Source organism: Delphinapterus leucas, chromosome 8 (assembly GCF_059928025.1).
Source record: "Delphinapterus leucas isolate spDelLeu-1000000601 "Yukka" chromosome 8, BTC_Dleu_Yukka2, whole genome shotgun sequence".
Classification (NCBI taxonomy): Eukaryota; Metazoa; Chordata; class Mammalia; order Artiodactyla; family Monodontidae; genus Delphinapterus; species Delphinapterus leucas.
Genome location: NC_143136.1, coordinates 55,056,411 through 55,069,532, shown reverse-complemented (window position 1 = coordinate 55,069,532; position 13,122 = coordinate 55,056,411). Strand labels below are relative to the sequence as shown.

The 13,122-nt window shown below is 41.0% G+C and overlaps 1 protein-coding gene across 6 annotated transcripts in view; it reads left to right on the top strand.

Annotated features, from left to right (window-relative positions):
• OSBPL6 (oxysterol binding protein like 6) overlaps window positions 1–13,122 on the top strand; it is a 206,828-nt gene that overhangs the window by 143,697 nt on the left and 50,009 nt on the right. For all 6 annotated transcript variants that reach the window (XM_022570127.3, XM_089916623.1, XM_089916625.1 and 3 more), the window contains 5 exons: window positions 4,797–4,919; window positions 7,639–7,692; window positions 8,746–8,859; window positions 8,976–9,146; window positions 11,702–11,834. In XM_022570127.3, the coding sequence (XP_022425835.1) occupies window positions 4,797–4,919; window positions 7,639–7,692; window positions 8,746–8,859; window positions 8,976–9,146; window positions 11,702–11,834 (595 nt within the window). The remainder of the gene's footprint in view (window positions 1–4,796; window positions 4,920–7,638; window positions 7,693–8,745; window positions 8,860–8,975; window positions 9,147–11,701; window positions 11,835–13,122) is intronic.

Sequence of the window (13,122 nt, the reverse complement as noted above, 5' to 3'; positions counted from 1 at the left end):
CTACATCTCCAGCTTCTTGGGCATTTCACTTCATACTCCAGCTGCAGCCACCTGCATGCAGTTCCCTCCGGCCATGCCTTTCTCTCTTCCACTGTTGGGCATCTGTTTCTTCCACCAGGTCTGCAGGAATGCTGTCCTGCTCCCTTCCCCTTTCTTCACTGAAGTAAACTCCAACTTCTTTTAAATTAGGCCCACAGGAACCCTTTCTCAAGTGCTGGTCATTGACTCCCTCAGCCCCAAGCTGTCTTGTGTAGCCCGTCTCTGTACTTACCACACTCATTACTTTATTTCACATTCTTCCTTTATGTCAGATTCCCTAGGACAACCTGAGACTCAGCTTAGGGTGCCTGTGATTTATGGAGGAAGAACCCTTAGGAGGAAAGGGGTGAGCGAAGAGGTTAGGACAGGTGCCGGTGCTAAGCAATAGGGGGTTCCAGCTGGAGTCCACCCTCAGCCTGATCCCATGGTGAGCTCTGGAGCATGAGTTACGTCACAGAGTTGGACTCACCCTGAGGCAAGAAGGACTTTTCATTCCCTCAGCTGTTTGTACCCTTGTGTCCTTCAGTCCATGAGAGCCATGGGGGAGGGTCATGCTACAGCATAATTTCCCAGGTGAAGGCCCCAGCTTGGCCAAACAGCAATTCCTGGTAGAAGAAGGAAGCTGTTAGCCTTAGCAGTTCACAGTGCTCACAGCAGCTGGGACATGGGTCCACTGGCCTGATACAGGGATCTGGGTAGGGCACCAACAGTATCCACTTCCCATTACTCCTCCGTGCAGCTGCCCGCTTGGACCTTGCTGTACAACTAATACTCTTGTGTTTTTCTGTTAATAGATAACACATCTCTTGGGACCTGATGAAATCAGAGAATCCCATCCAATCCAGACACCATAGCATCTCACCATCTCTCAGCCCCTTTGAGAGAAGATGGGCTTCCTGGGCACTGGTTGGTGGTGGAAGAACATTGTTTGAAGTACACATACTCCTGTCTCAGGATTTTTCCAGTTTCTTTGTTTGGTGCTTTCACCTCCTAAAGCATTCCATATATCCCCTGCCCACTCACACATGCACAGAGAATATACCCTTGAGAAAGGAAGTGTCTCTGGCTTTTTCAAATGAGCAGACTGGGGCTATAATTAGGTTACTTTCTGTTTTTAGGTATTGTTATTACATCAAAGGTCTTTTTAAAGCCTCTGTAAGAGCAAAAATGTTTGTATAATCTGATTCAAGTACTGATGTGATCACATTAGGGCTTTTGACTCTGTTTCTAAGTAAACCTATGAAAGTTGGTGGCTTTTAAGCAGAAAATTAATATCAATTGAAATTATGAAAAAATTACTCAATTTTCAGAAAGTAATTTTAGCTTTCTCAAGATAGACCTGATCTCCTAAGTATAGAGATGGATTGTACTAAGTCCTGGGATGGGATATTTCATTTCTTACACACCTTATCTGTAAGATTATCATCAGTATTTATTTATTTATTTAAAAATTTACTTTATTATTTTTGGCTGCATTGGGTCTTTGTTGCTGCACGCGGGCTTTCTCTAGTTGCAGCGAGCAGGGGCTCCGCCTCATTGCGGTGCGCAGGCTTATTGCAGTGGCTTCTCTTGTTGCGGAGCACAGGCTCTAGGTGCGGGCTTCAGTAGTTGTGGCATGTGGGCTCAATAGTTGTGGCGCATGGGCTTAGCTGCTCTGCAGCATATGGGATCTTTCCGGACCAGGGCTCGAACCCATGTCTCCTGCATTGGGAGGTGGATTCTTAAGCATTGCGGCACCAGGGAAGTCTCCAGTATTTATAATTGAAGTAGAGAGAGTTGTTTGTTCTGGCTTTATCTTTTGCCTTTTTGTCTGTTTGACAGTTTATTTAACTCTAAGAACTATGTTAGGATTCTTCCTAATTTCTTTTGCTGGGTTTAGTAATTCTGCATCAGAGCGAGTGGAATTATTTGTTCAGAGCTGCTGCATTTATGTTTAAAAAATACATTTTAACTTCTTGCTTTTCCTATCTTACTTATCTATACGCCCCCCATTTTTTTCCCTCTGTGGTTAAATTCCCAAAGAAGAAAAAAACTGCTGTGATAGAGATCAGTAGTCATAGCACCACAGGGACAAGCTACTATTACAGTCTGATTTTAATTAGAAAAAAATTCAAAAACATTTGTACTTATTATTAAATGTTTCCATTTTCATTAGTAATCCAGAGTATTCATCATATATGTACACACACACAAACACACACACACACACACACACACAATAAATCAAAGATGAACACTACTAGCCTTCAGATAAGATAAGATCTAGCCAAAAATAAAAATGCTATTCTTCTGGAGATGGTATCTATGGATGGGGCTACTAAAAATAGAAATATCATTAAATACAGCTGATATCTCTCTAAGAACAGAGAGAGCACTAATGAATATACGTACACATATATAGAGAGTTATTCTTTTAATTTCTTGATTATACCAAGGCTTTCTAAAAGAAATCTATAGAAATCCATCACTTTTATGGAATAAAAATCCATCATTTTTATCTACTTTGCTGATGAGAGTAAAAAACCAAAGATACTGGACTTTTTATGAGAAGCTACATTTTCTTCTGTTTTTCTAACATTATTTATAAGCAGTGCTCACCTGAATTCAATTGCAATTCATTATTAAAAAAATGAAAATTCCAAAACGCTCTGCTTTGTACTCCTGATGATAATCCCTTTTATTGTCCAAAAAACATGGTATAGAGCCTGAAACTGTCTCATCAGAAAAAAAAAATATATATATATATGTATATATAATTTTTTTTTATAATTTTTTTTTTAGGTAAGAAGTGGATTTATTTAGAGAGATACACATTCCATAGAGAAATATACATTTTAAAATTACTGTATCTAATTAACAGTTCAGACCAATCACAGTTTCTGACAGTATTCAAGTAGAAAATCACTTTGGGGGTTGTATTCTTATGTTAAGGGGAAATTTACAGCTCCTTCAAAGGGTTCTTAATATTGCCGAATGAACACTGGTAGGTGCGTTTCTGTAAGGGCTGTAGTTCATTCACTAGGCACCCCTCAGGGATGACCAAGCAGATGGAGAAATAACACTGATCTCACATTAGTTCTCAGGGCAGTGGTGGTTGTAGGGTTGGGCTTAGATAGGGTAGAAGCACGATGCTGGCTTTAGAGGGCTCTTCACAAGCCAGGAGTATATCCTAGGCTTCATGATGTTTTGCATGAAGCAATGTTCAGCCACATCTCCTGGAAACAATTTTCGGTGAAAATCCCCCTCTAGTTACACATATTTGGGCTTAGATTTGACTCAGCCATAGGGCAAGCAGCTTCTGAGATGAAAGGAGAAGACAGGGGAAAGAGGCGTGGATGGCAAATACACAACCCTCTCCCCCCCTGCTCCTGTGGCCGACATCGGTAACCGATTACGGCCCCTTCGCCCCTGGGTCCTGTCAGAGCCTCACAGTCCTGCAGCAGGTTCTGGGCAGCCACCACCCAGACATTGGGCCAGCAAGTCCAGCGGCCCTGAAATGGAACCCACTGCCATTCCCGTTGAAGTCTTTGTGCTGTGGTCTAAAGATGATTTCTGATAGAACATGTCAGAAGGCAGCTTCCTGAGTCAGTTTGGGTTGGGGCGTTCTGCAGAGGGGCCTGCCCTGATCCGTGGAGCTGCATCCGTCTTTCCAGAGCTGAGGCAGCCGAGCAGGTTATGCTGAGAGATTTTGCTTCCTTGCACTGTGGGCAGGATTGCAGCGGTTGTGCATGGGATGTGACCTCGTTGTTTCTGCCTCTACTTTGCTTGATTGTGCCCCAAGCCTGAGATCTAGAATATGAGTGTTTGCCAGATCAGCGGTTACTTTAGAGCTGCGTGAGCCCTTAGAAATCACCTGGTCCAGGGATTTTAAAACCCAGGATGTCGCTAAGGGGCAGGTATCTAACATGGAAGCAGACCCAAGGGGGACTGTGGTAAACTGAAGATGGGCAGCCGCCCTTCAGGGCAGGCCCAGCGTTGCCAGATCTTAGGCTTTCACAAAACACTAGAAATTTGGATTTTGAAAGCCTGCAATCTTCTGATGTTTAAAATGTTGACAAATCATTTTTAAAACTTTTTTTAACACCATAGACGAACAAAACATGTCTCATGGAAGAGGAAACCATGATTTAGTCTGTTTTTAACAGAGGAGGGTGATATGGACTCTAGAATCCCAGATTTCTGGCTCTTTCATGGGCTCCTAAGGGTATGTATGTCTTCGAAGCACGGACTTCTTGGTGGGTGTTTGGCAAGCGGGGCATTTTATGCTCACTCTGAAATGCACGCAGCCTCACTCAGAGGAAACAGATGCCCACAGCGCTGCTCTTCAGCATGAGAAGTCATGAGCCACTTAAGCTGCTGCAGCCTTTTCATTTCTACAGAAAACCAGGCCCACACACGAATTGAACATGTTTCACCAAAATGATCTTATTTTAAAACTTTAAAGTGCCTCTGTGCCCAGAGATGAACTGTCTGGAAAAATGCATTTTAAACCTTGTGAATGCAGGCAATCAAAAGTCCATTCTACCCCAGACTCCACCTCCATCCAGCTCATCTCTGATGGACCCTCATACCTCCAGGGGTACCCGGAAACTCGTTCTCACTTCAATTATAAGTGCATAGCTGGGTCTGAGGCTAGAATTTGCTCCAGAATGGTGGGTTGAGTATCGCTTTAAAAGCAATTTCTACTTAAGAATCTGCTTTAAGTGTGTCATCAAACACTGAGAAACATGTGATTTGTTTTTCTTCTTGTCTCTCAGGAAGCTGACAGCTGGGAGATTATAGAAGGGCTGAAAATAGGCCAAACCAATGTCCAGAGACCAGACAAACATGAAGGCTTTATGCTAAAGAAGAGAAAATGGCCTTTAAAGGGCTGGCACAAGGTAACATTTTCATCATATTATCTTCAGATCATCTTCATAAATAGAGGCTCTTATTTGGTGTCATTAGGTGGGAAACCAAGGGTACAGTTGTATGTGTAAAGCTAGTCTTCAAGGCCTTGTTTTAACTGTACAGGCTGCAACCTATCATACCTATTTAAGTCTGAGATCTGTAATGTCTGTATGCAGGGAAAAAATATTTTACACGATATTTAAAATCCAGTTTGGACATATTTTTGTTTACTCTGCTTTTTTTTTTAACTTAAATTAGTATAAATATGTTCTTATTAAATACTCTTCTAAATATGAGATTTTATAAAATGCAGGCATGGCTTCCATTGGATGGATTTATACTAATTCCATTATTGAACCAGTTCCCTATTGGTGAATATGTAGCATATGTCTAATTTTTTTATTGTATGAAGTTGTGATGAACATTCTTATACATGAATTTCCATTTAAGTCCTCGGGGTAGATTCCTGGAATTATTGTTACCAGTGCAAACTAAAGATGGAAAGTCACTGATCTTGGAAGTTTGTTTACTGCCCTTTAACGTGTATGGTTTATTCCTCTCTACCCAACTCCACATTCTTTTTCCATCTTCCAGTTTTAATTATGGAGAAAATATTTTACACTGTATTGCAGTTACGTGAGTAGCAGGAATTCTGGATGCTTAGGAGAAGAAAGTTGTCCTCTATTTTCAGTAGAAGCCTTTTGGTAGACCACCAGTATCTTGTCTGAAATCACTGAAAGAACAGGTTCATTACTTGCCACATCTGCTGATGGGTTTCATCTCAAGGCAGGTGGATTTGTGGGCACAAATGGCGGGCTGGTGGCCCATTGACCCAAAAGGGGAAGTTATGGATTATAACATCCTTGAGGAAATATATTTTTTGCAATTTAAGAGAAGGATTTAAAAATTAACAGTTGGGAAATGTTGCCCCAACCCCCTATCTCTGAGGGTGGAATAAAAACCGGTCAAAGAGTCTTCTTCCCTCTCACTTGTCAGAAACCTTGGCAGTCGCCCCTGCACCCATAATGTTATACCAGTGCCAGGAATCTCTCCCCACCCTTGTTCTTTCTTGGATTTTGGCCAACTGGCCACACTCCTTCCTGGAATCACCTTTGCCTTTCATTCTGACCTTACCACTTTGCAATTCCTCAAATCAGTGGCCTTGCTTATCTCTTTCCCTGTGACCATCCTATAGGTTATCCCTGGTAGAATTCTTTGATAGATAGAATGGACAAACAGAAGAAAGGGGTCAAAGAAACACATTTTATATAAATGGCTAATTTTAATTAAGCACTCTCAGTCCATGTTTCAGCAAAACTGGCTGTGGTTCAACAGCAACTCTTTCTGGACCTTCCCTTAGACATTTTGCTACATAAGCAATAGGAGGTTCTCCCTTGCATTGCCTTTTCTCTTGGTCTCTAATACCATCAGATATTTATTCAAGCATCAGCCCATTTGATTGCCCAAGTCATAGGCAATCAAGTGTTTTTCAGCTATAGAGATTCCTTCTTCCAGTGCTTACTTCTTCCCCCCCCCCCCGCAACCCCAGAACCTATAACAAAGGGGTTACAGTGACCTTCTGTGAGTTCTGTGTAGGGTGTCTCCAGGCCTGACTGCCTGTCACCTCAGCAGCTAAGAGTTCCTGAGTCACATAAAAACTTCCCAGCAGAGTAATTTACCAGCCACAGAAAGACTCCCTGCATCTGTAGAGACTAGAGGACGACACTGGACCCATTGTTTGATTGGGTCCTTGAATGCTGTTTTTTCTCCAGTCAATTGTCCATGGAAAGGAAGTCAACAGCAGAGAGTTCCTGAGGTTTGTGGAGCAAAAATGGCTAGATTCATTTGGACTGGACCATGAGTGTCTTGAAAGAGACAAAAACTGCCCCAAATATATATATTTTCCCCTTAATATAGTTCAGAAATAATTTTTAATCTCTTTTACTAAGAGTGAACTGCAAGTATTTTGCTAAGTGGAGATGCAAGCATATTGATAAGGCTACTTTTTAAACTTTGCAGATAATTCATTATTCATAGCTCCAGTCCACTGGCTTCTGTTAACAGGCATGGGCGTTTTCAGAATTATCTATGGTAGCCAGGGAGATTCAGGAGTTTATCTCCAAGGTGGAAAATCCCCTGTAGACAAATTCCTCACAGAATCACTGTGACCTAACTCAGGTTATTTTCATTTCTCACTTTCAAAAACACCCCACCGTGATTCATTTAGAAAGTCTTAGTTGCAGGCCCTGGGATTCCTCCCTTCCCCCGCAACCCCTGACACCCCCATTAAGAAAAACCGTGGTGATGGGGGAGTTCCCTGGTGGTCTAGTGGTTAGGATTCAGGGCTTTCACTGCCGTGGCCTGGGTTCAATCCCTGGTCAGGAAACAGATTCCACAAGCTGTGCGGTACAACGAAGAAAGAAAAGAAAGAAAGAAAAACAGAAAAGAAAAGAAAAACTGTGGTGAGAGATTTCATCCCCATTGGATTATGTATAAAAGAACCCTGCTAGGTAAATAGTATGGAACTCGAGCTAAGATTTCCTTAACCATTTCATGTGACTGACCGTGGCCAGGTGCACTGAATTCAAATACATGAAAATGATCAAACATACTGATTACAAAATGCCAAGCAATGTTAGACCCACACTTGTGAATGTTTTATATAATTCAAAATACTGACAATAACTGGGGATTGTTTGGTTCTTGCAGCGCTTTTTTGTCCTGGATAATGGAATGTTAAAGTATTCAAAGGCACCACTTGATGTAAGTAGACACGATGATTGGTTTAGAATTCTGCTTGAAGTGAGTAACCACCACAGTGTACAAGTGTTGTGCCATAGTTACCAGCTCTGTGCATTGCTGTGCCTGTAAGATTTAACAAATGTTGCGTGGAAGGTGTGTTTTACGCTTATGCTCAAGCTAGCATAAAATCTCAAACTGGTGCATGAAGATTTAACTTAACTATTGTGATGTGTGTTGTTAAAAACAGAAGCTTAAACCTAAAAGTCACCAACTAATAAAAATCACCCTTTCTGTCTTAGAGAGAAAACCCAAGTAGGCTTTTTTCCTGCATCTCTCAATAAACTATGCTATATGGGCTTTTTTTGAGATTTAAAGCAACATTTGTTCTTACTGAAGTCTTTTTAAGGCCGATCTTATGAACTTCATTTCTGTTTCATACATTCTTTTATCTTGGGCATCCCAACTCTAAAATTATTCGAAATTATTTTTCTTTAATATAAAAAGTCATTGTTTGTATGCAAAACTGGAAAATGCTCTCCTTCTTATCATTGTATATAGGGTAAGTAACAGAGGGCTCAGATTTCAGTTCTGTCCCCAGCTCCTTCATTGAATCAGCTGTGTGTCCTTGACCAGATGAGGGCAGCCACAAGGAAGAGCTGGCTGCTCCGTGCCCTCTGTACTAGCTGCCCAATTTTGCCCCAGCAGCAGTCTTCTAGCTGATTACTTGGGGATCTTCTGGGTTGTAGGTCAGAGATTGACCATAGTTATTTTAGGAACCAGTAAAGGTATCTTTTTTAGTATATAAACTGTGCAATCTAGAATTATGAAGTTATGCCAAAAACAGGAATGAGATGAATAGTCTTACTTATTGAAATTGGTATGAAGTCACTGCAACTTCAGCTGTCCTCAGATTCAGGACCTTAACTTCAGAACCTTAGCCATTTCCTCTTTGTAGAGGTGGTGTGATGTTCCATCTCCTATAGATAAGTTAAAGATTACATTAAGCTCACTTCAGTACAAAAGCACATCAAATCACATGTCCTTCCAGCCTTTTTACCAGTCTTTTGATTTCAGATTCAAAAAGGAAAGGTCCACGGAAGCATCGATGTCGGACTCTCTGTCATGTCAATTAAAAAGAAAGCTCGGAGAATAGACCTTGACACAGAAGAACATATCTATCATTTGAAGGTAAAATTGCCTTTCAACAGTTTCTCTGCCAATATCTGGGGAAATCACTTGCCTATATCAGTGGTAAACAGGAGATTGGTTTCACCATTACCTACTCCTCTTGTTTATTGTTTTAGGTGAAATCCCAGGACTGGTTTGATGCATGGGTCTCCAAACTGCGCCATCATCGATTGTATCGGCAGAATGAAATTGTGAGATCACCACGAGATGCTAGTTTTCACATATTTCCTTCAACCTCCACAGCTGAATCCTCACCAGCTGCTAATGTTTCTGTTGTGGATGGAAAGGTATGACTTTGTTATATGAAAGTCAGCCCAGAAATTGCTTGGAAAATTATGCAAACATGTTAACTGTGTCTCATTTTACAAACCAGAAAGAGAAGGTTTGCTTTGTAAACTAACCCTCAGAAGACAATAGTGATATTTACCATCAAAGTTAATTACAAGTATAGATTCGGTGGAAATGTGGACCAAGAGAATTAAGTTTTCCTTTCTATGAATGGAGTACATCTAAATTGTATGTGGCTTTGTGGGAATATTAAGAAGTAGAGTGAACATTTGGTTAATCAGCACCTAGAAATGGATGTCTTCCTGGGTGGTAATAAGAAGACCACAAAGTTTTTAAAGTGAAACTTGTTTTTTGCCTTGAGCTGTAATATATACATGACCGTGAGAGAGACCAGTGAATTTCCCCATGAGGTTAACGCAAGTGGGCTAGAGATTGTGACAGTAATATATTTGAATATAATATATTTGAATGACTAGGCACTGTGTTTAAGCATTGGACATTCATTAATCTCTCGTCTTAAATATACCCAAAGCTCAGAGACAGTAAAGAATTTTTCCAGAAGTTAAATAGACATTAAACAGCTAAGCCAAGATCAAAATCTTCATCTTTGTTTCCAAAATCAGTGCCTTTTTCATTATACCAGGTACCAGATTAAGGAAGGCTGAAGCTATTCTTTCGGCTGTATTAAGAATTCTTTTTCTGTGTTGCTGAAAAGCTAGAGGTGTTGCCTGTTAAAAACCAAGGTTAAGACAATAGACAGGGAGACAGCTATTTCTGCCTTTGCCGCAATAATTAAGTTTTCTGAACCATAGCCACATTGCACCGCCCACGGGTCTTCCGGTGTCTCACTTGGCACCTGATATTGAGAATAGAGACATCTGTGAATAACTAGCTGCCACGAGGAGTTGAGTTCAAATGTGTTTCAGCGAAGATCCTGCTTTTCTCTGTTTTCCTACATAGGGATATATGGAATAACATATCCAAGTTTCCTCTGCAAAGCATTGAAAAACCTCATGGAGTAACTGCAAGACTCATCAAATCAGATTAAATGAAACACAGCTGTATTTAGTCTTGGCTATTTTGATGGAAATTACTTACCTAATTTTTGTTAAATCCCGTAAATTGTATTTCACAAGGCTCTCAAACCTTATTTCATTATGGAATATCTCTCTCCTAGGAACAGGGTGTTGGGTTAACCCTAGTACTGACTGCTTCTGAAATCAAAGGAAATGAACCAGTAGGTCAGGGTTATTAGGAAGTAGGGCACTTAGTGAATGACCCAACACAAGATGTGCAAGATAGCCCCCAAGTTTCTCTGGGCCTCCTGTGTTCTCATCACAGAATAGAATGAATCCCAGAGTTAGTCCAAGTTAAAGAAGAAATGTATCCCAGATGGATATTTAAAAAATATAAATGTTTGACCCTTTGGTTCTTCCAGCTTCTGCCTGTGTCTTTGGCACAGAGTGTTGATAAAAGACATATTATTTTCATCCCTGGTGTTATTTATTAAATAACTTGGGTGCCATCCGAGAATGGAGAACTGAAACCAGACCCTCCCCACTGTTTGCCTTGGAATGAGAAAGCTCTTCAACTCTGGTTTTCATAGATCTGTTGCTCTAGCTACAAATGACATACCTCTGAGATCTAACTCAGTGAAAGATTTCTGTTACATTTATCAAAATGCAGTAAAGAGTGAAAAGAGCTTTTTATCGCTTTGCTTGAATTCTAAGCATCAGATTATGAGACTCTCGAATGTTAATTGGTTTGTGGCCCTGTGAGGGTAATAAATAAGTCTGGGTTTGCTAAGTATGTGCGTCCTTCACTTCATAATGATCTAGAAGAGACACAATCAGTTGTAACTGAATATTAAAGTCAAATATGGGGTTTTAAAGTTGTTTCAGCTTTGGGGGAAATAAGTTTCTGCTTTTTTCACAGTGTTTACTGCACTCACTTTAGTATCTACATACTTCATACAACTTTTATTTCACATAAAATCCCTTTAATGGAAAGTCTGTCAGCTATAGATAATAATAACTTGCCAAGACTGCCATTTTATATGTTACAGTTTTCAATATGCATTCACAGCATGACAGGGTTGCTTGCTGGTGGGTAATGTATTTAAGAATCACAGGTAGCTGATGGGACCATGAGTTGATCATAAGTGTACAGAGAGCTTTCGGAAAGGAAAGGCCTTCACTCGTGAGCTGAGTACTGCAACAAGGACACTGTATCAGCTGTAACTTACTGAGTAATGCAAAACTATTGAAAATTTGAGTTGGCATGTCCTTCCGAGTATGAGATATAACATACTTGAATGTTGTCCCCTTTGTTTATTGGTGGAGATGGCAGCTTAACGAGTGTCGTGTCGTCATTGCTTAGAAATTTTGGCTCTACTGAGCTCATACCGCATTTAGCCAAGAGGCTTCTTCCATATTTTGAGCATGCCTTTTTGTTCCTCTCTTTTTTAATGTCGCTTTGAGTATTCTTGTGTTCTTTTTAGTAACTTAAATGTACTATTTCTGCCTAACCATACGCGTTTTTTTATTCATCGTAGGCGCAGCCAAACAGCTTTCCATGGCAGTCCCCTTTACCATGCGGTAGCAGCCTCCCTGCAACCTGCACGACCGGGCAGAGCAAAGTGGCAGCCTGGCTACAAGACTCGGAAGAAATGGACAGGTGTGCAGAAGGTTAGTTCTTGCCCATTGTGGGCTCTCAGGATGAGCCAAAGAAACAGACGCAAAAGGGGCAAATTATGGGTGCTGTACCTTTCACCCCCCAAGCCCCCTTGATTGCCTCCAGCTTTTTTTTTTTTTTTTTCTTATTTTTATATCCCAGATCTCCTCTTTGTCATGCCTCGGGCTTCTTCCCTGTCCGTTCTCCTGCGCCCTCACAACTCCTGAATCTGGTTTTTCCCTTACCCGTACTCCCACCCACTTCAACCCTCTCACTTCATTGCGTTAGCAGTTCCCTCTGGCTTCGTTAGCCTCCCACAACCCGGACCCTGGGGGCGATCACCCAGCTGAGTGCTGCCTTGGGAGCACCCTCCAGCCTCGCTGCTGACAGTCTACTAGGTCACTTACACAGCTGCCTTCTCTGCTGCTCCATCTGGCCCACGGAACAGTGTATGTTTCCCAACAACCAACAATAAACAGCAAAATTATACTGATCTTAGATCCACAGTTACCTGGTAGTGGTGTTCCACTGTGGATCAGTTATTAAATACTCCGAGCTACTACATGATTCTTCACTGTACCATCTCTCAGCCTCTTAATCTGCAGAAACTTTCTCCTTCCTTGAAATGAGCCTTAGCACGTTGGTCCAAACTGGATCCACAGACCATTTCCAGTCTGTGAGACAGCTTTCATTTGACCTTCAAAAATGAACAAAACAAAACAACACAGAAACAACATAACAAGTATTTAATACATCTAAATTGATTTAATTTTTAAATTATCTTGAGGTGATGTTGGGCCTAACTTTTTTGATATTAAATTTTTTTCTTTTATGAAGTTATGGTGAAAGGAGATGTTACGTTATTTTATGTCCTCAGAAAAATTGAGATTTGGCAACCTGTGTTCATGCCCCAACCAATTCTTTTTTTTTTTTTTCTTTACACATGTGTGAACTCAAAGTCTGCAGCATTTTTATTAGCCCTCTCCACATTCCAAACTTAATCTTTATGTGAAAATATGACTTTAAGGGGGATGTTATATTCATAAAGTGTGTCCAGCTAACCTTCCATTAAAAGGGTTTTACTTGAGTATATTCACAAAACACACAGACGTTACTTTGCCTTTATGAACTTCAGGTTGGGGAAGAAGCTGACCTCACTGTCCTAGATACTGCAGGCTTGCCTCTGCGGCGGTTCTAGACAGTCAGCCTCTCCTCTAATTTCTGCCACTTTGCACACGCTTGTGGAGTTTAACCTGGCCACCGACATTGCTGAAAAGATTGAGACTGTCTACTGGGACAAAG